The sequence below is a fragment of the Cheilinus undulatus genome, linkage group 12, assembly GCF_018320785.1.
Source record: "Cheilinus undulatus linkage group 12, ASM1832078v1, whole genome shotgun sequence".
Taxonomy (NCBI): domain Eukaryota; kingdom Metazoa; phylum Chordata; class Actinopteri; order Labriformes; family Labridae; genus Cheilinus; species Cheilinus undulatus.
The window spans coordinates 43,117,754-43,142,331 of record NC_054876.1 but is presented as its reverse complement, the minus strand read 5'-3'; the positions used below and the strand labels follow the sequence as shown (position 1 = coordinate 43,142,331).

The following is a 24,578-nucleotide window of genomic DNA, read 5'->3' as shown; positions in this document are numbered from 1 at the left end:
GGAAATGCTAGTTCCGCCCACTTTACCAAAGTTGCCAATGTATTTTCGCAATGTTGACAGTACTCCCTCTCTTGGAGTTAAGAATCTGACTCGTGAATCATGACGTGTCTGCACTTTCTGGTCCAATCGTGAAATAATGGAACTTTTAAACATTTTCAAACACATGACATTAAGGTTTATACTACAGAATATTAACAACCTCAACGCACAGAAATGTTGCCAATGTATTTGTTCAATTTAGAAAGAGCCTAAGAATTATCATGCAGTTCTAATAATTTAACAGCTCTGTTTTGATCACTAAAGAATATGATTTTATCAGCATGATTTAGAAACAGAATTTGAAAGTGTTATGACATCTTGTACAATTTAGACTTTATTTAGGAGTTGTTCTGCAATTTTTGAAACACAATGTATTTTTTTTGGCTAAGGTAGAGTTTTATATAATCTATCATTAAAATAAGGGTGGGTATCATTTTTAAGCGTATCAAAACAGAATCAAAATATCATAAATCTCACAACCTTAGACAAGAATATTTACAACAAGCAGCAACAATCACAAAGTTTATTTCCATCAGACTTCAATACAAACCCAACAGCTTGTTGCTTCCTGCCAATCATATCTGAACTACTTTTAACCGCCTTGCTTTCACTTCTTACTCAGCAAAAGCACCACAGCCCCTAATTCAAATATAATAATCACTAGCCTTCAAAAAATGTACTGTTTGAAAAGCATCCATCTGAAAGTCTTAGCTAAACAGTACTTAATAAAAAACGTTGAAATTAAACCCACAGAGCCTGAAACCTAAACAGAGGTTGTAGTCTGGGGAAGTAAAAACAAGGAAAGTTTATGCTGAAAGTTTCAGAAACCTGTGGCTCAAGCCAATTCTTTCTTTTCCTGAGCATTTTTCACACTGAACATTTCTAGAAATTTCAGGACTTGCTGTTTCGAGATCTTCCTGACTTGCCTTTTCATATATCACCACTCGCCATCAGTCATGTGATGTACACATCACTGATGCCTCTCACTCATGGTGAAATCTCCTGAATATTTCAGCTCACCCTGACTTCTCAGAGAAATTTATACTAGCAGGCTTCTTGTGTTTACGCATGCAGCTCATCCTGAAACTTTCTTAAGCTTTGTGCTTGTGTGAAAACACTAAACGCAGGGATGATTGCCATGGCACATGGCAAAGTTACATCTGTAATCAAAGTCATGGCTCATCTTTCAAAGAGAGTAAAGAAAGATTTTCTACAAGTGTTTTAAAGCTTGCATCTACCAATGTTTACATGCAAGCTAGCTTTAACCACTTACACAACCATACCAGAGGCCATTTAAGCTGAACTCAGTTGCTCCTGGCTTGAATGTACAGAAAGAAAGCATTGGTTAATGGTTGATAGTGACCAAATCACACAAGTGTCAGTGTGTAGGGAAACCTTCCAGCAGCCTTCGCTCAGCGTTCAGGGTATATATGTGTATGCATACATTGTTATCACCTGAAACAAACGCCACGGGCTGCTATCTTTGCTCAATCTGCTCTTGGTTTACTGAGGAGGAGTGCCAAGGGTTATCTGTCCCACTCTGATATGCACAGATAAGAGCCTTGGGCCCACTGTTTAAACACCTGGGGCCCAGGGTATTAGAGCGCCCTCCGCACCCCCTGTGCCACAAAAGGAGAGGAAATGGAAGAGCGAGCGCCGGCCGCCGCCGCTGCCGCTGAGGGAAATGTGTGTAAAAAGTAATGAACACATGAGTGTGAGCGCGTGTGGAGGTTAATACTGGGGTGATTATTTCTACCTCTCCTTTTTACCCCAACACTTTCATCAATAAAAAAATAACATGACAGAAAGGAACAGAGAGGCGGGTATTCACTGGCTTGTTTCATTCATTCACGCCTCCTTCCACTTAAAAAAACCTACAGCTGTATTATGAAAGACAGCATTAAAGCATTGATGCTTATCATTAATGTTTAACGGCTATATGCTGGAAAGGCGCCCCTTTAAAATAGGCTCTTTTTTCACTTATGTGATGTACATTACAGCGAGGGTCAGTCATTTGCATGAGAATGGACGATTAAGTGAAAGAGATAAACCCAAGGCTAGTTCCCGTGAATTGGATGCTGTGTTTGGAATACCAAGCAGTGGAGTGTTTTTTTTTTTTTCTTTCTTCTTTCCCCCCGCCAAAGCAGAATTAGCCCCCTGCATCATGCATTTATTTTCCCAATAATCACTCAGGCCCTTCCTGTGTTGATTATTTTCTCAGTGCAAGGGTTACTAAAATATTGCTGTAATCCTGTCTCCCTGCAGCAGCAACAACACTCACCCTGGGCTTCCTTTCAGGAATAAATCTGAGGCTTGTCAGTGGGGAGATGGCAGGGTGGATTAGAGGAGGAGAGATGCAGAGAAGTTGTTGTGGGCACATAATACAGATGAACTGCATGGATGCTGTCCACAGAGCTGCAATGGAACCCCAAAAGTCACATCATTTATACTTTTCATTGGACTACAGGGCTGAAATTTACTGACGATGCTGCTATACTGGGGAAAAATTTAAACATTAGCTTTGGCTTGAAGTCAAAACAACACTTCTTTGGTGTTTTACTTTAAAGTCGTTGTGTATTACATATTGTGTAAGCATAAGCAGCCATATAATAACTACATTATTTGAGCAGTATGCTAGTCAATGCACCACTTCAATATAAGGCTGCACTTCTAGTGAAAACTAGGACCGATAGACTTCTTTTGATGCAAGACTTATTGTATCAGATTGAAGTTCATCCAATAGGTGACTGCCTCTAACCAGCTTCTCCTATTTACCACAGTGAAGCAGTTAGGTATTGGCCAATGCTGATCTTAACCTGATGCACTGGTGCACTCCCACTTCAATGCCATAAATACAAATTTCAGCCTGACCCAAAAAGGACAGGTTTCAGGAAATCATCAACCAAGCAGTGATAGTAAAGTGTATAATACCAGGAAAAGTAAACACAATGTTAGCAATCAGTTTTCATCTTACAATTATGGGTATTTTTTTTAAATCTATCTGGCATCAAAGGGATAATTCACATTATTAAGTTTGGGTACTGAAAACCGCATCAGGAGAGAAAACAGGATCTATCTGGTGTTACATTTGCTGAAGTACTTTATGCTTTGATACTTTCTGATACCAGAAGGAAACAGTTTGTTATTTGCCTGATAAACAGCAGTCAAAAATATGTACATTTTATTTAAATCATTTCAACATGCAGGTGCATAGGAAGAGAATGAATCCATCAGTAAACTGCATGCACTGGCAACAAAATTTTTCATGTAATTTAGAGACTGTGCAGGAGTTTGCATGCATTTCTTTAATAATAATACAACGGAAATAACCAAATATTGTGTGCTTATAGAACTAAGGATGGGGATCAAATCTTCACTCCCTTTCTAAATTTCTCAAAACCTGAAAAAATTACTTTTTACCTAGATGTAGATGTAAGGATGAGAAATGTGTTTGTTTGAAGCTGTAAAAGCTTAGCTCAGCTTATGTCACGTGTTCCTGTCTTGGTGCCGTTTGGTGCACAACTTCCCCCCCACTCTCGCTAGCCATATTTCCTGTCTCTCTTCAGCTATCATATCTAAATAAAGGCACAAAAGTTATCTTAACAAAGACATGCACAAATTGTGATAATTAACAGTGTAATAATAAATAATTAAGCTGTTTATGGTTTTTCTAACACTCCTAGTAACAACATTTTCTCTCATATTTGCCCATAAAATCAGATCAAAGTTTATCCAACCTCACCTTTTCTGTGCTGTAAAATTTATCTTTCTTTATTCAGCAGCTAGTTGAACCAAATGCCAGCATAAAATTGATGAACACATTCATGATCAATATCTGTTCAACACTGATGCCAATGTTAAACCGATCATCTGTGCATTCCTATTAAGAATGTATTGTTGTTTTATTTTCCACCAAACAAAATACAAGCATTGATACTGGTATCAACAAGGATTCGGGTCAATAAGGAGTATAGAAACAGTCCATGTCTCACATAGAAGTTAAACATTTTGGTAAAGTAACTCGCTAAAAGAAGTAAAAATGTCAAATCTGACTACATGTTTGTAAAAGAGATGCAGCTCTGCTCTCTACTTCAAGGACAGCATCTCTTGTGCCAAAATGCTCTCACATCTCATCACATTTCTTTCTGCATCCTTGAGCCGAGTCCTCACACCACTCTTGTAACCATCGCACAATGCATTCAGTCTGGTCGGGGTGTTTATTTATGATATAATCCAGGGCTCGGAGGAATGAAAGGGAGCAGTGGCTAAATTTATACAGGAAGTGGGTACTTTGTGGTGCATTCATTTCGACATAGACGCACAGACACAGACACCTCACACCGGCGACCTGTGCCACATCTGGAAACAATTACACCCATGTTTGACTTGACCCGCCTGCACCAAAGTGAACTCTGCCAACTTTTTTTATGTGTTCGTTACCGAGGCAGCGGTGACCCTGACACAGTGGCTGTGGGGAAATGAAGCATAATTAGTCAGAGGTAACACGACTCAGCTCGTCTGAAATTAAACATCTTGTGTTAACATCAAAGAACCAGGCAGCCTGACAGGAGGAAAAAATAAAGCATGGACTTGATATGCTATCAAATGACCCGCATTGGAATTTGTGAGGACACGAGCAGCGTCTGAATTATCAAGCATCTCACAGCAGACCTTTCATGTGCGGACGGCAAAGCAGACAGCGAATGATGCAATGTTTGATTTCTACACTTCAGGAGGCTGTCAGGACAGCGCGTACAATATTAAACAGTGTCGTGTCGGTGTATCAACCAGTCTAAATTAACCCATTAGTATGCTGTGGGGCAAAGCGGGAAGATCAATGCATGAAACGGTTTGGAAATCTCCTTTGATACAAGATTTCCCAGCTTGAGCGGATTGATGAAATTCTTCTTGAAACACAGGCAACCATTTCACACGCCAGACTTTTCTCAAGACAGAGACGAGTGTAGCATGTCCTTAAACACAGCGAGACCACATTACAGCTCTGGAGCTATAGTGCATTTTTAAAAGAGTTGTCTCAGAGAGCTGATAAGTGGCTCAAAAATCACATCGACAGTTTCTCTCTTACTCATAGTGTCAGCCCAAGCAGAGATTCCACTTTTATTCAATGAATAATGAGCTCTCATTATGAAGGCCAAACTAATTTGTACACTTTCAAGAGCAGCTGCCAAAACCACAAACTACAAAGTAACTTACTTCACAATAACTCAGTGTAAGGCTGCAAACAAGGACACATCTCTTTTGAATGAAGATGTTCTGATTTTTTTTCTTACAGGGGACAGATTTAGAAACAGAGTGAATAAAAGCAGCTCTACCCATGCATACCAAGATACTGGCAAAAGAAGCATGAGGAGACGGGTGATGGGGTTCAAATCCTTGGGTGAACTTTAACCACTGTGCATTCCTATTGATTTAAGCAAACATTACAGGGTGAGAAGGTGGCCTTCAAGGCAGAGAAAAGGGCCTTGAGTCACAAGCACAATCTGACGGTGCAAAATGCGCAAAGAAGTGATGCAATGCATTCTACGAGAGGCTTCTCACTATGACTGGGACGATTCTGACGTATGCACAACCCTCTAACATTTCCACATTGCACCATATTACAGCAGCAAAATGAGAGGGATCTTAGGGATGAGATGAAATGGAACAACATAAAATAATCTACAAAGTTATAGACTGATTGAAATATCACAAGCAGGTTTTCACTTGCACACATAAAGTACTAATACTGCTTGATTCAAGTGCAACTCATTACCATCAAGTTAATGCTTGTGAATCAAAGGTAAGGCTGCTTTTGGACTGATTTAATTTCTGAATCAACTAGTAAGAGTCTGAGGCTTTCATGCAAAAATGCAGGAAAGTTCAAGGAAGACAGGACAGGACTTTAAAGTGTGCTTTTGCATGATTGCAGCATGCTTTTTGCATTAAACGTGTGACTTTGCAAGACCTTTCTAAGATGCCAAAAGAGACGAATAATGCTACTTCTGCGCAGTGTGGTCTTGGGACTTTACTGCTTTCATTTCCAATCATCAGAAACGTAAAAGACTTTTGTACATCTTGCAAGTCGCCTTATTATCAGAGTAGGTCCCTGCATATCACTACATTCTTACTATCATTCTAAAGGGCTGATTTAGGTTTAGGGTAATGTAAGGTTTTCATGCAAAAAAAAGAACAAAACCCAAGGGAGAAAGGACAGGAAATGCAATTCTGATGTATACTAGAGGTGACCTTATGCAGGATTGCACCATGTTTTTTTAATTAAATCAGAGACTTTGTAAGACCTTTTTAAGATGCCAAAACAGACACATAATTCTACTTTAGCACAGCAAGGTCTTTCCCTTATTTCCTTTCCCATCATGATAAGTCGCCTCATGATCAGAGCAGGCCCCTGCACACCACTACCCTCTCACTGTCATATCAGTCTTGAAGCAAAATTCCTTTAATGTGAATTTTCTATCTTCTTTTCCTTTAAAAGTTTGTGCATATGTTTAAGCTGCCATACAGGCTGTGAATTGTCACAAGTAAATCCAAAACCAAAATATGATTTCAGAAAATCATATAAAGGTAGTGTAGATTTGACAAAGCATACAGTCAAATTTAAGACTTTTCATGAGTGAGAGTAAAAATTCTAGCTATTCTATGACCTAAAACTATCAAAAAAATCTACTCAAGGATCTGCAGGATCCCTGTTACATATCCTGCATGAAGTTTTGAGGTCTCAAGTTTTATGTACCCGCCTGAAATAGTGCTGCATCGCTTCACTCCCGCTCTCCTGTCCTAGAACTACCTCTACGTCCCAGAGCTCGGGTTCAGCACTCATTTCCTGGACTGACCATCAACTCCAATTATCAGGCTAAGTAAGGGCCCCCGTCGTGTGGTTATATAGAGAAGGGGAGGTGATCGGGGACCAGGATGAGGAGGGGACCACTTTGGTAAGTGTGTGTGATAGCTGCCGCCCACATCTTGTAAGATGTGACTAATGGTCTCAGACAATGTTACGACAGCGCTGCTTCAGCAGGCACCTGAGCTGGCTTATTGAAGGAATGGATGTCTGGGCCTGAGCCAAACAGGAATAAGGCATGTGTGCATCAAAAAACACTTCATTTACAGAGATGAGAGGTGTGTGGATGGTTTACTTTGTCAGTTTTTGATAAGAGAAGAAAATTTCAACACAACATTGCCTCAAATTCCCATGATTAATGAATAAAAAAGCCTTAAAATTTCCTTTTGAAAACAAAAAAGGGGTCTACATCAGCAGAAATCCTTACAACCGACTCCATTTCCCAGGGAAATAATGCAACAGTTTATATTAGTAGGATATCTGGAAAATCTAATGGCTAAGTGTCTTTCCCTTTTGCAGAATACGGCGACTAAGTAATCTCCCATAATCCTTTAAAAATGTGATTAATTAAATAACCCCAGAGCATTGCTTAAAGGATGAATAGCACCTTTCATTTTGAGGCCAAAACAATCGGCAAGTAGCCACTCAAAAGGAAACTCAGCTTACCTGTGCTGCTCCACGGCTTCATTATCTGGCAGTTCTGCACCGCAAACATTGCAACGTTCGTGCTGGTTCCTGCTGTCTGGTTTCATGCCCCCTGCCAGCTCCCCGAGCTTACTGAAGAACTCTCTCTGGATGAAGCTCTGCGGCAGGAGTCCCCCGTAGGCACTGAAGTCCATAGACATAGCCAGGGCCGGGGACATGGGGAGAGCGGAGGCCATGGATACCGGCATTGACATGATGGCATCCGACTTATGATTGATAGGTAGGGAGTAGAGCGAGGCCAGATGTTTCTCCGTCATCCCAGCCATCGCTTCCAGACCCATCTGGCTGACTTCAGCCTGCTGGTCGCTCATGTTTTCATCGCGGACGTAGTGAAGCTCCCGGGCGCTGGTGATTACGCTGCTCCTGGTTGGTGTCCCTGGACCATCTCTGTTCCTGTCCTCTCCACTTCGCTCTCCATTGCTGGAGGCGCTGGACTCCATGTTCTGAGGGCTATCGTGGCCGTTGCCGCCCATGTCGACTTGCATCATTTCGGTCTTGATCTCGGTCATCAGGTGGTGGGAGTTCCCGTGGATGAGCTGTTCTCCTGTGAAGCCCTGCTGGAGCAGAGACTGCCCGATGCTCATCAGGCTGTCCACAGCAGCTTTGGTGGGACTCAGGTTGGAGACACCGAAGGAGGTGGACACAGACGGACTCTGGTCCACCATGCCAGCCATGATGGAGACCTGCTGGTTACCTGACAGATACGGGCTCTCCATGGAATGCTTTTTGGAGTTCTTGGCTCCGTTGTGGCCTTTGCGCTCGTCGTCCTCCTCTGTGCTGCCATCGTTGACATTCACCTCCACGTCATTCTCATCTGACGACTGGATGGTTTCCAGGATCTTGAGGCATTGCTCTTCCAAATACTCAATCTCCAGGATCTCTGCTGCATACAGGAGGTCGTCTAGGTCCTCCACCTTGGCCTGGAGTGTGGCAGTGTAAGCATACTCCAGAATCTGCTGAAAAGTCTTTGGTGAAAGGAAGTCCAGGGTGTAATGCTGGCTGCTGCGGTGGAAGAGGATCTCGAACATTTTGCTTGTGCAGGCGAGCACAGTCCGGTGAGCGTGAAACTCCTGGCTGTCCACCATGATGACCACGTCGCACAAAGTCCCGGCCAGACGCATCTGGTTGGCCTTCTGCAGCAGGGCAGTGGGGTGGTTGGGGTTTTGGAGCTGGATCATACCCATCTTAGTTAAATCCATTATGTCGATGCAAACCACGAGGCCGACTCATGAGGCTCGCCTTCCCCCCGCTCAGCAGTGTTTTTAGCTTTCTTTGTAAACAAATCTGGATGGGGAAACAGAGAAAAACACAATCAGTTCCAAAGTCATACTGAAAAATACACTGACACTTCTAAATCCAACAAATGCAATCAGATTCATGTGTTTTCTTTTGTAATCAAATTAAAAAACTGCACCAAAATTGAGTCAAGATTTCCTGTTTGTCATCTTCCATAAAATTTAAATCATTTCAGAAATAAAACCATTATCAATAGTTAATTGTTCACTGAAAGAATGCTACTACGTGTTTTGTAAATGGTGAGAGAATTCAGTGGATGGTAAACACTCCGTGCAGAGGCATTGTTCATGGAATCAGCGGAGAGTATTGACTGTAGGTTTCTGAAGGGAGACAATTTGCGAGCCGTCAGACAGGCTCACTCTGCATACCAATCAGTCTAACATATGTTATGTTAAAAAGATGTCTTCATTTGCTTATCTGATGAGGATGTACACACATTTAAACAAGTGTGAATTGTCGTTTTTTTTTTTTCTCCACTGCCTGCGTGGCTCACAAAGAGCGTCAGCAGCCTTTTTCTGAAATTAAATAGCATCTTACTCAGTATTCTCATCACAGACGGGAGCAGAGAGCAGCGGCCAGAAATGGATGGAAAGGAAAGCAGGACGAGGCAAAAAAAAAAAAAAAAAAAAAAAAAAAAAAAAGCACACAACGCTGCAGCACCAAACACTCTGCTCTCTCTGTCTCTGCTCTCACCCGCTAATATACGAATAACTGATTGCCTCTGTGACTCTTGGTAATTCCATAATCCCGGTTCACAGGGCAACATGTTGCTTCACCTGAAATCTGCTGCACACTAATCTCAGAAATAGTGGAGTTGAATTGAATTGTCACAAATTTAAATCAATGCTTCTTTGTGCCTCCTGTTGACATGATTATTCTGTAAATTAGACCGACCTGCACTGGAAGAATGCCCTCCTCATTGGTGCAATTTAAAACACCTAAGTCTGTGCTTCTCAGGACCAAATTACAACCCACATTTACAAAAATTTCCAACTATACATACATGTTTATTTAATAACAAATACTGCAGTCTGGATCTTGGAGGGAGAGTCAGGGCAAAACTTAGACATTTTATAGCCTATTTCACCACATTTATGCCCATTTTTGCAGAAACCACGCCACTATATTGGGGAAAGCAGCTTTGTTAAGGAGATAAATGTGAATTAAAGGGTTAAATTTACATAACCACAGATTAATAGTTGAATAAAATGCATGGGTGCATGTCCACGACAGACTTTCCACCAAAAACAGCTTTGCAACCCACTTTTGTGTCCAGACCCTCCAGTTGAGCATCACTAACCTGATTGAAAATGAATGGATGATCACCAAATGCCTCAATCGACCTGCGTGGGTTCATTTGTGTCCATTTTTTATTGATTTACTATATTTGAGATGCAATTCGGCAGCATTTTGACCACAGCTTATGCTTTCAAAAGCTTGATTTCATTTGCAATCTCATTTTTACAGAGCTTTTTTTTTATAAATAAGGCACAAAAAGGGAAGTTTGTCTTTTCTTTCCTTTCTGCTTGAGAACAACAGTCTCAGACAAACACAGAAAAAAAGAGGAAATATCAACAGCTTCCAGCTAGACTCCTCATTGGTGCAATTTGAAACACCTAAATCAGTCCTTCTCAGGACCAAATTGCAACCCACATTTACAAAAAATTCCAACTATACATGTTTACTTAATAACAAATACTGCAGTCTGGATCTTGGAGGGAGAGTCAGGGCAAAACTTACACATTTTACAGCCTATTTCACCACATTTATGCCCATTTTTGCAGAAATCTTAAAGGAATTGTGCCACTATATTGGGGGAAGCAGCTTTGTTAAGGAGATAAATGTAAATTAAAGGGTTAAATTTACATTATCACAGTTTAAAAGTTGAATAAAATGCATGGGTGCATGTCCATGACAGACTTTCCACCAAAAACAGCTTTGCAACCCACTTTTGTGTCCAGACCCACCAGTTGAGCACCACTAACCTGATTGAAAATGAATGAATGATCACCAAATGCCTCAATTGACCCGCGTGGGTTCATTTGTGTCCAATTTCTATTGATTTACTATATTTGAGATGCAATTCGGCAGCATTTTGACCACAGTTTATGCTTTCAAAAGCTTGTTATTTCATTTTCACTTAGCTTTTTTTTATAAATAAGGCACAAAAGGAGAAGTTTGTCTTTTCTTTCCTTTCTGCTTGAGAACAACAGTCTCAGACAAACACGGAAAAAAAGAGGAAATATCAACAGCTTCCAGCTAGACTACGAGTTAAAAAGAATTTAAACTGTAATTCTCTGTTAAATCAGGGAGATGAATGAAGTTGGAGATGCTGAAGAGGATCATGGGGGATAGATTGTGTAAATAAATTGCATTTTAAGGGTGTTTTGGAACCCTGGACTGTGTGGTTTTTGATAAAATCGATAAAAGGAGGCAGGTAACGATGAAAGCACAGATTCTCCTCAGCCTCTCAGTCAACAGAGGTCATACCTAAACCCTGACATTATCTTTATTACAGGTATGCCAATAGTTGCGATTTATGGCCCCGTAAACGATCGATGCCTTGACGCGCTCTGTGGGCTATCAGACAAACTGTGGCTTCACTGGGACACAATGCAAAGTTGCTGTTTGGAGACTTTACAGCTCTCTATTAATACAAGCAGAGCGCTACGTGCGTCTAGACAGTGTTAATATTGGCGAGTCGCACCAGACAAATTATACAGCGCGCTGTGCATTATGCAAAACATCACGCACTACATTAAGTACATTAAGCCGGAGGAGATTTTCTCACTGCGTGGATGGAAAACGCAGCCCCGCTGACAATAACCAAATTAGGCCGACTTCACAAAAAAAGGCAGGAATAATCAATCTGATCACGAGTTGTCTGCCATAACCCAGCCACAACAAGAACAAACAGCGTTCAATATTCCTCACCACGACTCTCACTAATGTTGAAGGAAGGCAAAATGTCTCCGAGGGGGGACAATCAGGGACGTGGAGCGTGCTGGAAGGGAAAAAAGTGTACACGAGACAGACAGCTGCCACAATCTCTCGCCGATTCGAGGCAGCTTTTCCTCAGATCCACGCACAGGTGGACTTTGTTTGAGGAGGGATGAAATACTCAAACACTGGCTCTTTAAAACTGACAAAAAGGAGGGATGAGGTGCCTGAAGGATAACGAGGGAAAAAAGAGTGAAAGGGAGAGAAGAAGGAGATCAGACAGTCTCGATAACAAATCAATTTGCCATTGCATCTGTTACCAGTTCCCCACCTCACAGTCTGCTCCGCGTGCTGCTGCTGCTGCAAGCCGATTATTGGGAACCAATCAAACATCTAGTTGCCTGTCAATCAATTGTAGTCTGACTGTACAGTGGCAAGGTTTGTTTCTCACATTAAAGACCAGTGTCCCCAGCACTCATCATGATGTCATCACGGCTAAATGAGCCACACTGGTGCGTCTGGAGACACAAGGACAAGGCAAAGAGTGTCGCTGTCTAAAAATTGCATAATTTCCATCAAAACGAGCAAACGCGATGTCTCCAGTAAAGTCACATGGAGCGGGGCGTCATATGTTGTCTGGCTCCCGGTGAAACAGCCAGACCTCACGTCCTCTGGCTGCGATCTCCAGCATACTAAAAACCAGACCGAGGCAGAGGGGGGTGGGGGTTACGTCAACCTTAACATCTCTACAATAGACTACCGTGCCTTAATGCAAACTTCAACACCTTGCAGAGCAATCAGGTAAACACTTGTTTTCATCCAGCACTCCAGTGCGCAGAGCCAACTTGCGTGCCAAAGTCGCGTTTGCTGGTAACTTCAGCATGAGGTTGAACGGGGACAAGCGGCACGATCCCCCCAGCGCTATAAACGCATCAAAACATCCACATGGTGAATGAAAGTACACAGAGAAAACAGTGGTAGACGCATGCAGAGTAGCGGGTCTGGCACTTGTCGCCGGGAAACTGCAGCTGCGTTTAGCCCGGTTTGGTACTCACCTAAGTTGCACGTTTTGATTCCGTATAGTGTGGGGGAGTGGGGCTACAGCATAGTAAGGCAGTTCGCAGTACCCGCTCTCTCAACACGCACTAACTCCTTTCTTCTCTCGCCTTAGCAAATCAACACGGCGCTGACGTCAACGCAGCCAGTCAGCCAGACGAGCAGCAGGCAGGCGGGCAGCCGGCGCGGCGCTCCAGCCCGTACAAACGCTAAGAAAGTGAGACACCTAGGGGGCTGTCTCATGTCAAACGGCTGTGTTACAGTATGGCAGTGAAAGGTGAGCGACACTGCCCTCCCTCCAGCTGTTTGGATGCAACATACAGCCTACAGTTGTTCTCCAACTCCATCCAGGAGCAGACTCAGTGGTTCAGCAGCCCTACAGGAAAAGTCAAGTGCTGGTACTGTTGAAGCCCCTTCCAACTATTTTCATTCCTTTCAATGAATTTATGAATTTAGAGCAAAGTGAATACAAGGTGGGAAAAAATAACTTAGATGACAAGAGCAAACATACAGACTAGGGCTGGGCAACATGGACCAAACTTTGTCTGATGATAGCTGAGAGGTGTTACACAGCATATGCATCTCAGTATTTATTTATGAAGAGAATAACAAATGACTGTCACAATACCAGAATTCAAAACTTTGAAATGATTTTTAGTCAACGAATATTAAGCAATGTTATGTTTTGATTGCAAACTTGTGTGAAAAAACCCTACACATTTTGAATTACATAAACTCTGACAACATTTGAGCAATGAAGACAGTGCACTCTTTCAGTTAAAACTTCTCTCTTAGTTGCACAAAAACATTGGCAACATTTCTGTTTATTTAGCTAATCAAATGATCTATTCTCAGAAATACCATGTTTGGAAATTTGTAACTCTCTCATGTGACATCAAAGAGTATATAAACTTACTGATTTTCAATAACATTTTCAATCAAAAGAGAAAATTGCAAAAATTAATTGGCAACATTTGAAAAAAGTGTTCAGAACTAGCAAGCAGCATAGGAGCTTCACACTGCTTGTCAGTTGCGACAACTTATCCAAATGTTGCCAATGTACTTGTGCAATAAAGACGATGCTTTCTTTCTTTTAAATAGACGTACTATTTAACTGAGCAAAAACATTGGCAACATTTCAGAGAGGTTGTTAAAACTTATTATACTCTTGTAAACCACATTTTGGTCATTTCTTGACCAAAGAGAGTGGCAGGACTGTCTCAATTGCACAAATATGTTGACAACATCTGAAAAGGTGAGTAAACAAGGAGCACTGGACCGCCAACTCCTCACCAGATCCACCCACCTCTCCAAATGTTGCCAATGTATTTGTGCAAACTAAAAAGCATTTCCTCACTCTCTTCGGATAAACAAATTCAGTCTAAATTGTTCAAAAATATTAGCAACAATCTGCAAATTGAGGTTGTCAGCATTTTCTATACTCTTATATTCCATGTGTTTGAAAATGTTACAATCTCCATTATTTTATTGAAAAATGGTTTAAAAAGTACAGAAAATAAACCTTGTAAAAAATGTAAACCAAAAGTAAGAGAGCACTGTGTCAGTTGCACAAATATGTTGGCAACTTTTAAAGAAGTCATTGGAACTAGTAAGGAACATTGAATACCCTCGCTGTTCCCCAGTTCCATCCACTTTTCAAAATGTTGCCAGTGTATTTGTGCAATCTAGACTGTGCTCTCTTTCTCTCTCTTTTGGTTAAAAAAAAAAAAAAAAAACAGCCGAAATTGTTCAAACACATTGGCAACATTTTTGCATATTGAGGTTGTCAACATTTTCTCTACTCTTAAATTCAATGTGTTTGAAATGTTGAACTCTCCATTATTCTATTGATAAGTGGTTAAAAAAGTACAGAAAAGGAACCATGTTAAAACATGTTTTAAACCGTAGGAAAAAGAGCACTGTTTCAATTGCACAAATATGTGGGCAACTTTTAAAGAAGTTGTTGGAAGTAGAAGGGAAAATTTTCCAGATGTTGTCAATGTATTAGTGCAATCTAGGCTGTGCTCTCTTCCCCTCTCTTTTGGTTAAAATACAGTCTTAATTGTTCAAAAATATTGGCAACATTTTTGCATATTGAGGTTGTCAACATTTCTGATGGTTTAATACCATGTGTTTCAAAATGTTAAACTCTACATTATTTTATTGATAAGTGGTTTACAAATTACAGAATATAAACTCTGTTATATTATCTTTTAAACTTAAAGAAAGAGCACCTTTTCAATTGCACAAATATGTTGACAACTTTTGAAGAAGTTGTTGGAACTAGTAGAGAAATTTGGACACTCGCTATTTGCCAGTTCCACCCACTTTTCCAAATGTTGAAAATGTATTTTCGCAATCTAGACTGTACTTTCTCCCTCGCCCTTTATATGTAAAAAATATAGTCTAAATTGTATAAAAATATTGGCAACATTTTTGCATATTTTATGGGTTGTCAAAATTTCCTACCCTTAAATAACATGTATTTATTTAAGTCTCCTGTATTTTCATACTGTGGTATCTAAAGATCTTCAATCATATTTGAAACCAAAGTAGAGAATTGCACAAGTACATTGGCAACATTGTTGCCAGTATATTTCTGCAAAAAAAGTGGTCAGAACTGGTAAGAAATAATGGAAATTCTCCCTGCCTGCCAGGTCCAACCACGTTTTCTTAAATGTTGCCAACACATTTGCGCAATGTAGCCAGCGCTCTTTTTCTTTTGATCAGAAAGTTTTGCCTTAATTGGACAAACACATTGGCAACATTCCTCAAAACTGAGGTTGTCAACAATGTCCTGTAATGGTAAATGCCATGTGTTTCAAAATGTTAAAATCTCCATTATTTTATTGATCAGTGCCATCACAAATACAGTAACTCACTGATCTTAAATCATTTTTAACCAAACAAGAGAGAGGGCAATATTTAAATTGCACAAATATGTTGAAAACATTTGACAAAGTGGATGGAATTGGAAAGCAGCATTGGAAACTCTGGCTGCTCCCCAGTTCCACCCTCCCAAAATGTCAAGAACTTATTTTTGCTACCTAGACAGGGCTGAATCACTCTTCGATAAGAAAATACTGTTAAAATTGTGCAAAAACATTGGCAACATTTCTGTTGAACTTGTAAATCCCATGTGTTCAAAATGGTAAAACCTATTACAATGATCAGTTGAATCAAAAAGTCGAAAAATCTTAAAGGTCACATATTTTACCTTTTTAAGACAGGTTTATATTTGGTCTCACAGGTTCCCAAAACATGCCTTTAAAGTTGCAGCCCTGCCCAGAACGAGCTGTTTCTGTGGCTTTAAATGTTAATGAGCTGTCTGACTCCACCCCTGACCAAGCCTCTCTCAGGAAATGGATGAGGCTTAATGGATGTGGCTCTCCTGATCCTCCTCTCTGCAGCTGAGAGGAGGATCAGGAGAGGAAGGCAGAACTTTCTTCCAAGCGGGGAGGGCCAACTGAACCTGGGAGTGGTGCTCATTCCCTAGATGACATCATGAGGGGAAAATCTGAGAGTGGCTTGTTTTAGCACACATTTTCTGAGAGGTTGGGGTGGGGGGGGGGGTTCTAATTCTTGGGGGGATTGTGGACAGGCCAGGGGGCACATATATTTGCTTGAAAAGCCTGAAAAAGAGTACTTTGCATAATCTGTGACCTTTCTTCAATCATATTTTAACCAAAAAAGAGAAAGAGCAACGTCCAAATTGCACAAATTTATCGGCAATATTTAAAGAAGTGGGTTGAACTGGCAAAGGGCCCTAGAAACTCCCTCTAGTTTCACCCGCTTTAAAAAATGTTCTCAAAATATTTCTGCAATTTAGAATGTGCTCTTTTGTGCTCTCCTGATTAGAAAATACCATCTTAATTACACAAAAACATTGGCAGTTTTTCCTTATATTGAGACTGTCATCATTTTCTGCATTGGTAAATACCACGTTTTAAAATGCCATCATCAAAGATCAAAATACTGGGGATAATGACTGTATTTTTTGTAAATATAAACAAAAAAAGACACTGTGTCAAATGCATAAATATGCTGGCAATCATTGAAAAGTGGGTCAAAAGGGTGAAGAGTGAGGGAAAGCCTTTCAGGGCCGGTTTTCTCAATATGTACTAACTCCTTTCCTCTCTCTCCGACAAGCAGCCAGATAAGCAGGTGGACAGCAGCACTCCAGCCCTTTTAAACGCTAAGAAAGTGAGACACCTAGGGGGCTGTCTCATGTCAAACGGCTGTGTTACAGTATGGCAGTGAAAGGTGAGCGACACTGCCCTCCCTCCAGCTGTTTGGATGCAACATACAGCCTACAGTTGTTCTCCAACTCCAGCCAGGGGCAGACTCAGTGGTTCTGCAGCCTTACAGGAAAAGTCAAGTGCTGGTACTCCTGTAGCCCCCTCCAACTATTTCCAATCCACTCAGTGAATTTATGAATTAAAGCGGCAACGGAGAACAGCAAAGGTAGGCTGGAAAAAATAACAGAGTTGACCCAGCCTCCACTACAACATCAATTCAGAATGTGTTTTCAGAATAAGTCTGGATGTTTTAATATTCAGTACAAATGAAAATGGGATGTAAAAACAGGCAAACAATGATGCAATATTGAGGAAATTTGTTGAAAGTCATTGGCACAACAAGTTTTCATTATAATTCAACAGGTGGAAATTTGGTATTCTAGGAGAAAGGTTTGCAAAATGATGTATGCCTGGGTATTTTTCAATACCACTTGTTTCAAAATGATGAAATTTCTGTCATATTGATGGTAAAAGTATCAAAAAGTTCCACAGTTAAAAAACAAAACTTAATAATTTGAAAAAATAAACAAAAAAGAGATGAATCTGCCCATCACAATTACAAGAAACTCCAACATACTGTCTTAACAACTCAGAAATATTTGCAAAATTTGGTAAATGAACATAATAAACGATCCAGTATTGGGATTGCTGACTTCTATTATTGCAACCATGATTTTGGGACAAATCTTGATACTGTTTATTCTTTTTTTTTTTTTTTTTTTTTTTTTTTTTTTGTGGGACTATACCAAAGTTAGAAAATCTGGTGTCAAGTGTTGATGTTCATTTGTTATGTCTTTGGTGGTTTTAATTCAATATTAGTGTCTTTGCTAATCTTTCTTTTTCTACAAAGAAAAATTCTCAACTGAAAATGTTCTATCCCGAATTGTTCTTGAAATGTAACTATTTTAATTCAAAGTAGAAGCTCAACATCAGTGGGAATATGCCACATTGTCCCTGCCCAATTTCGCTGTGACTACAAGAGACAAGAAAAGAACAGATTATAGGAAGTGGTTTAGTAGATCAGCAGGGAATTACATTATTCATCACATAAATGCATAATGTTAAGCTCTACCTAAGTTTAGCAGTGTGCAGATTTCTCATCTGTTGGTGGTGAACCTGGCATGGATTCGCTACAGTAAGATATCTCTGTTAAGTAACAGTCATGTGACAGATAGATACCTCAGCCACAATCCTGAACAGATGCAGGAGTCATGCAACACACCATATGACCACTTATGCCAACAATGCGGCCATGTATCAGCTCTTATGTTCCAAAAGGATGAGCCTCACTGTGACAGACACTGACAATGACACGTACGGTGAATTTAAACCCTGTAAGTGTAGCTTTAGATACCTTATTTGATCCTGTCAAGATGCATTTACTTTGTAGAGTCGTTTTAACACCTGCACTCCATTTCCATTTCTAGAAAATTTCAGGCACGCTGCAGCTTAAATCTTCTTGAGTTAGTTGTTCACACATACTATCCCTGTCAGACGGGCATGTGAGGAGGATCTCAGGAGGTTGGATACAGGCTACAAGACTCAATGTATTTACATACACAGTTAAGCTATAGCTTGATTCAGATCTTTGACTGGGCCCGTGTCCTTGAAACCTTGCATTGCAGATGGATACCCCCATTTCAGTGTTTCTCACTGGCAAATCCATCTTGCAAAGCTCCCGTCTGAACCGTTTGGGCCCCGGTTAGAAAGGGACAGGACCAATCAGCATCGAGGGGCAGTACTTTCAGGCATGGCAGAATCGGGATGTAAGCAAGCAGCAACAGAAGCCATTGCAATTATGGCGGATGAGATTAGCATGGATGCTGCTAAAGCACCAGTTTATCAGAACTTAATGAAATTTCGTCGTTAAAAGAAGCATTGAGTTGTTTTCAAAAACAACAAAATCTGCATAGTGACATATCTACAGTCGCCCTGGTTCGCGGTGTTATGCCATCCTCTATGGAGCTTACTCCTTCGGTAGGGTCATAGCTTGGTAGCGGCTATGTCATGTTTTGTTGCTCTGATTGGCCAGTAAAGATGTGACGGACAGAACTTTCATTCAATCACCCTTCGAGTTATTTTTCAAAGGCTCTGCCCTTTGCCAAACGCTGTCTGTGAGTGGTTTTCTACGTGCCAGGTTACTGTCCTTGTACCAGTGTACAAACTGGGTAAAACGGATTTACTGACACTACGCTAGGTGGCGATATGCCCCTTTCAGCTCGTTCCTGCTAGGCCTTCTTCTGGTTGACCGTGCTTACAAGTTAGCATGCAGCTAACTTGTTGTATGCTGAATGCTGAACATGGGTCAAGGTTGTAGTAGTTTTGGATTTTCATTAGTTTTTAGTTTTATTTCATTTTCAATTTCAGTCTAGTTTTAATTAGTACTAGTAATTAGTGTTGGTTTGTTTGTTTTAGTTTTTTTTTATCTTTAATTTTAGTTTTCCCGCATAGATGTCAGGACTGAGAGATTGTACATTTTTCAAAATCACGTTCAAACTGGCTACTCTTTACTTATCACTTTATCTATTTAAAGATGATGCTTGAACAACAAAAGTTGGACTTTTTACAACTCCAGACATAAAACTACCACTGTGTGAAGTCTTAACCAATCAAATCACACCATTTTACACTCCCCAGACTTGTATGTAGGTGCCAGTCAGTATGGTTGTGTCAAAGACTAAAACTAAGGATATTTTGTCTCTATTTTTATTTTATTCTAGTTAGTTTTGTAAGCACACTATAAAGTTTTAGTTAGTTTTCATTTATTTGGTAAAGGTTAGTTATTATTTAGTTCCAGTTAACTAAGGAGTTTCACGCTTTAGTTTTAGTTATTTAATGAGTTTTAGTTAACGATGATAACGTTGACATGGAAACTTTAAAATTTCGTACATCTTTATGCTTCCCCTTTGGTTCAAATAAATGCACGCTATCCTTCTAGCTTATGGTGATATCCAAAGGCAGGAACCAACATGACTTCTTCTATGCATTGAATTTCTGCTATTTGACTTCCAGGTCAAAGCAGTTTATTTAAAGATCTCAGATTCTGCTACTGAATCTGTCTTATTTAAAGATATTGACTGTCCAAAGAAAAACTCTTACATCTAGAGAAATCAAAGCTTAGTTTCCCCAAACAAGTCCATAATGATCTATAACTTAAACCTCTGTTCATCAGATATTTTTGCAGTGCATTAAAAGCCCCTAGCTCAGCTTTAATTTTCCTCTGGCTGTTTGTGTTGACCAATGATCAGTGATGCAGCAGATGGTACGCCTCATTCTTGTTTGGCCTGATATAACACTTGTAGTCTTTTATGGTAAAAGCATCCTTTAGAGCTACTGGGAAAATAAGCACGATTGATGTTTTTGCCCTAATGATGATCATTGACCGGAGGCTATTTTTTAACCAATGGATTCATTTTACTATGTTTTCATTCTATTGTTATTTCCCCTTAAGTGCTCCGTGTAAGCTCTTAGTTCATGTTCCTGACGTCACAAATACAAATTGTTCCCTGTTTAAGTGCTCTGTTTTTGTCTGTTTGGTTTTCAGAATCATGGCTGAAGCAGAGGAGGGAAGAGGAGGATTGGAGCATAATGATGTGCATCTTTGATTTATATTAATATTTTTCACTGGTGACATAGCAGGTTATGAAGAAGTCACATAATAATATCAACAAGCTTCTGTAAGTGGTCTCATATTTTAATTTCAAATGGCCTTTAGGTGGTCAGCTGAAAGGTAAAATAGTGATAAGATCATAAGGGAAGGAGATTGAAGTGGAAAAAGCAAAGCCAAGTCTCTATCAAGTTATCATTAAAGTCCTTAAATCTGATTTTGGTACAAATAACAAATAAGAGTGGTTTTATATTCTAAGCCTCTGAAACCTGCAACATTTTCTCGAAGTTTTCTAACAAGTTCAAAGTTTCTATCTTCGGTAGAGTATGGGGCTAGATCAGTGTTTGGGCTTCACATTTCTTGAAAGTTGGGTTTTGGTTTTACTGAAGAAATTAACAAGAGAAAGTTTTGTTGTTGTTTGTAGTTCGTTTGTTAGCAACATAACTCAAAAATTGTGGACGGATTTTGATGAAATTTTCAGGAAATGTCACAAATGGCATAAGGAAGAACTGATTAGATTTTGGGACTGATCCGGATCACCATCTGGATTCAGGAATTTTTTTAATGATTCTGTGCTATTGGGAGATAGGGCTAATAGTGGAGGTCTGCGCTGTTACTACTTTACACTGGGAGATGGCAGACATGATTAACTTCAATCCCAGCAGCATTTTGGGTGTTTCTATTCAAAGTTTTGGAGATTATAGAGTTTGAAAGACACATGCCTGTTCGAGGAGACGAGTCGGGGTGTAACAGAGAGAAAGACAGCAAATTTTTGTGAGAATACTCACAATGCTGGGAGGAATAGAGGAATATTCCCCCTCTGCCATGACTTCCAGTCGTCCAGTGAGATCATGGGTGAGACTGTAAATGCATCTGTTGGCACCAGCAGGCAATGCTTCCACCATGACAGTCCACCCATAGCGAAGCCAATGCTTTGCCTCACCATGTTTCCACCCCACCGGGGGGGGAGTGATCGGCGAATGCCATGCTGGGGGGCCTGTGTAATGTCAGCTGTTTGATCACAATAGGCAAACTCAAACAGCTTTTAAAGCCAATCTGTGGCAGCTTCCACATTGTAATCGCTGTCTCAACCAGACTTTGGATCAATCTAACAGCAGACAAGAACCCGCCCACTGAACTTGTCTTCCTGTTAGCTAAGCTATCGCTAAAGCTAGCCTTCTGGGTGACAGGTAGCATCTGCCTGTCAAGCTATCTGGCTGTAAACCAGTGTATTTCTCGAGTAAAAAGCAGCTTTTTAACAGATGTTGTGTACGGAACTTCCGGAGTTCCTGCAGCTAGCCTCAAGTGGACACTCGCAGTATTGCAATGTTTTGCACTGCTGCATTGGCTTCATTTTTCGGGAACCAAGGTAACTGCTTGAGGAAAACATGAAGGTGCTGCATGGCTGCAGCAATGAAAATGTACAATTAATCTTTATTTTCAAAATTCATAAAAAAACAAAAATTGAGCACATCACATTGTGTAGGTGGCATTTTCTACATGTGTCCTATACACGCTGTTAACCTCATGTTAAATATGAACCTCTTCTGTTACTTTAAACAGTTTTTAAGCAGTTGATGCTGCGAAGATTATTCTGTGTTTTATTCACTTTGGATCATTGCACATGCACGGATCAGCTGTTGCACCCTAACTACTGAATGTTGACTGAACCAATTTTTTTATTATGCATGCAATGTACGACTAAATAAAACTGATATAAGATCAGGCACTTGTAAGAGGATGAGCAGAAGAGCTGTGCGGCTGAAGAGAGCTGTGGTGTGCGCACGCATATTTGGACACTAGAGCTTAAAGTTAAGTAAAATAAAGCCATTTTACACATAAGCTGAAGTTACATAAAAGCAGAGCACTGTTTAAAACCTATATGTGTCAAAACATGGCTAACAATGCCCTGTAACGCCTCTAGTATTTTCTGGATTATTAAAAGGAGCAGAAAAAGCCACATAGGCCATTAAAAACATAATGACAACCCTAAAAGACGTCAATTCGTACAGGATTAGAATTACTTGTGGACTTCTGTGTGAGCTGGAACATAGACGGTAGTTTTCCCTGAAATTTTACAACACAAATTACAGACATGTGCAATTCATACAGGATTAAAAACACAGACGTCCTGTGAGATTATTACAAATTACCAGAGGTCCCTAGGTAATACTAGTCCAGTGCGAATAGGCAGGCGAATAGGCTGGGTAAAAGATGGACATGGATATTATGCCTAGGGTTTTGAAGGAGCATTATATATAAAATAATGGTGGTCGAGGCTCACATTTTTTCAGGATGGTCATCGGATTTCTGTAGGATTTCCATGGGATGGGAATAAATTCCACCACAAATGACATTTAAGCATTTATATCGGGCCCACTGTGGCTCAGTAGGTAGAGTTGCTCATCCCACAATCAGAAGGTTGTGGGTACAATCCTCAGCTCCATGTTGTGCAGCTGTGTCGACATATCCTCAGGAAAGTCACTCCTGTTTCCCTCTCAAGTGGTAGCTATGTCATAAAATGTTCTATTCACTTAACTTTCAACCAGTCTAGAGACAAATAAAGAGACTAAACTGCTGTCAGCCTTTGGCTTCACAACTATAAATGTCCTAGCTGAGCTAATTTATGCTTAACCCTTGGGCTGAAAATAATCCAGAAAGTTTGAGTCACAAAATAAATCATCACCTGTCTAGTGTGAATCACAAATGCACTGAACTTTTGACACCAAATTCAGAACTAGGCTATAAACATATTTATTTATGCTGTCAAAACAGGCAGTGCTATTCGGGACCTAATGTGGATTATGTGGCTTTTGGAGCCAGCTCCAAGTGGATTCTTTAGGAACTACAATCTTACACCAATTTAAAAACGGGTGTGTATTTTTGTAGTTTCATACTGGCTTCATTTTTTAGATACCAACAGATGCTGCTTGTTAGTTTTGCATCAACGGCAGATGAAGCAATATTTCAAGGAAGTCATTTATTTTCTACAAGATTTTTTTCAGGCATGCTCTCAAATATATAAACTTCTTGCTGATGAAATAAGATTGCATGCAATGTTTTAATTGTATTTGTTAGTTAAATTCATTCAATGTGACTATAAAAACCCAGAAGATGAAAACACATTGAACTGAGAGACGCTGTCCTCTTTGTGTGGAGCTTTGCCAGTTGGTGAAAAAAACATGCAACAGTTCCACAGTTAGACCGAGACGCTGGGAGGCCTCGTCGTCCTGGATGATGAGTTTAGTCACCTCTGTGCCTCAGGCTCACATCAACACTTCACTGACTGACGCTGATAAAATGGGAGCAGTGGACGCGTCGGGTCAGAGTCGACTATCAGAGGGAGGGTGGGGGTCACTCAGCGTCTGCAACAGATCACTCAACATGTTCAATCAATCAGCACGGGGTGATGGGACGCGCCGTGCTGAGGAGGAAACATTAATATTAGGGAATAACAATAGACGTCTTCAACTAAGACGGAGAGTTTGATCAACAGTGTTCTTCATTATGTTCCAGAGGGCTCTACTTCGACCTCTAAAGGCCTTTTGACTGATGACAGACTAGTGACGGACGAAAGCTTTGGTATGGCATTTCTCAGCTTCACTTAAAGTCTTTATGGACTTAACAAAGCTACTCATAACTGGCGCCTACACTTCTATAAAGGTTCTGCATTTGTTTCCCTGTCTTAAGAAATAATTTTTATTTGTTGACTAGTTTGAAGCAGGTATCCCTGTAAAACAGTTGGACAAAATATATTTAATGAGAAGTCATGTGCAGT

General features: G+C 40.3%; 1 protein-coding gene across 3 annotated transcripts in view; it reads right to left on the bottom strand.

Moving 5' to 3' along the window:
- The window catches only part of zbtb16a (zinc finger and BTB domain containing 16a), a 309,589-nt gene that overhangs the window by 263,732 nt on the left and 21,279 nt on the right, over positions 1 to 24,578 (bottom strand). Inside the window, exons 1-2 of one of the 3 annotated variants that reach the window (XM_041801571.1) lie at positions 12,895 to 13,062; positions 7,565 to 8,887 (exon numbers count right to left, since the gene is read on the bottom strand). In XM_041801571.1, the coding sequence (XP_041657505.1) occupies positions 7,565 to 8,802 (1,238 nt within the window). In that variant the 5' untranslated portion in view covers positions 8,803 to 8,887; positions 12,895 to 13,062. Of the gene's footprint in view, positions 1 to 7,564; positions 8,888 to 12,170; positions 12,452 to 12,894; positions 13,063 to 24,578 lie in introns of those variants that run through there. The other 2 variants (XM_041801572.1, XM_041801573.1) reach the window with 2 other exon arrangements.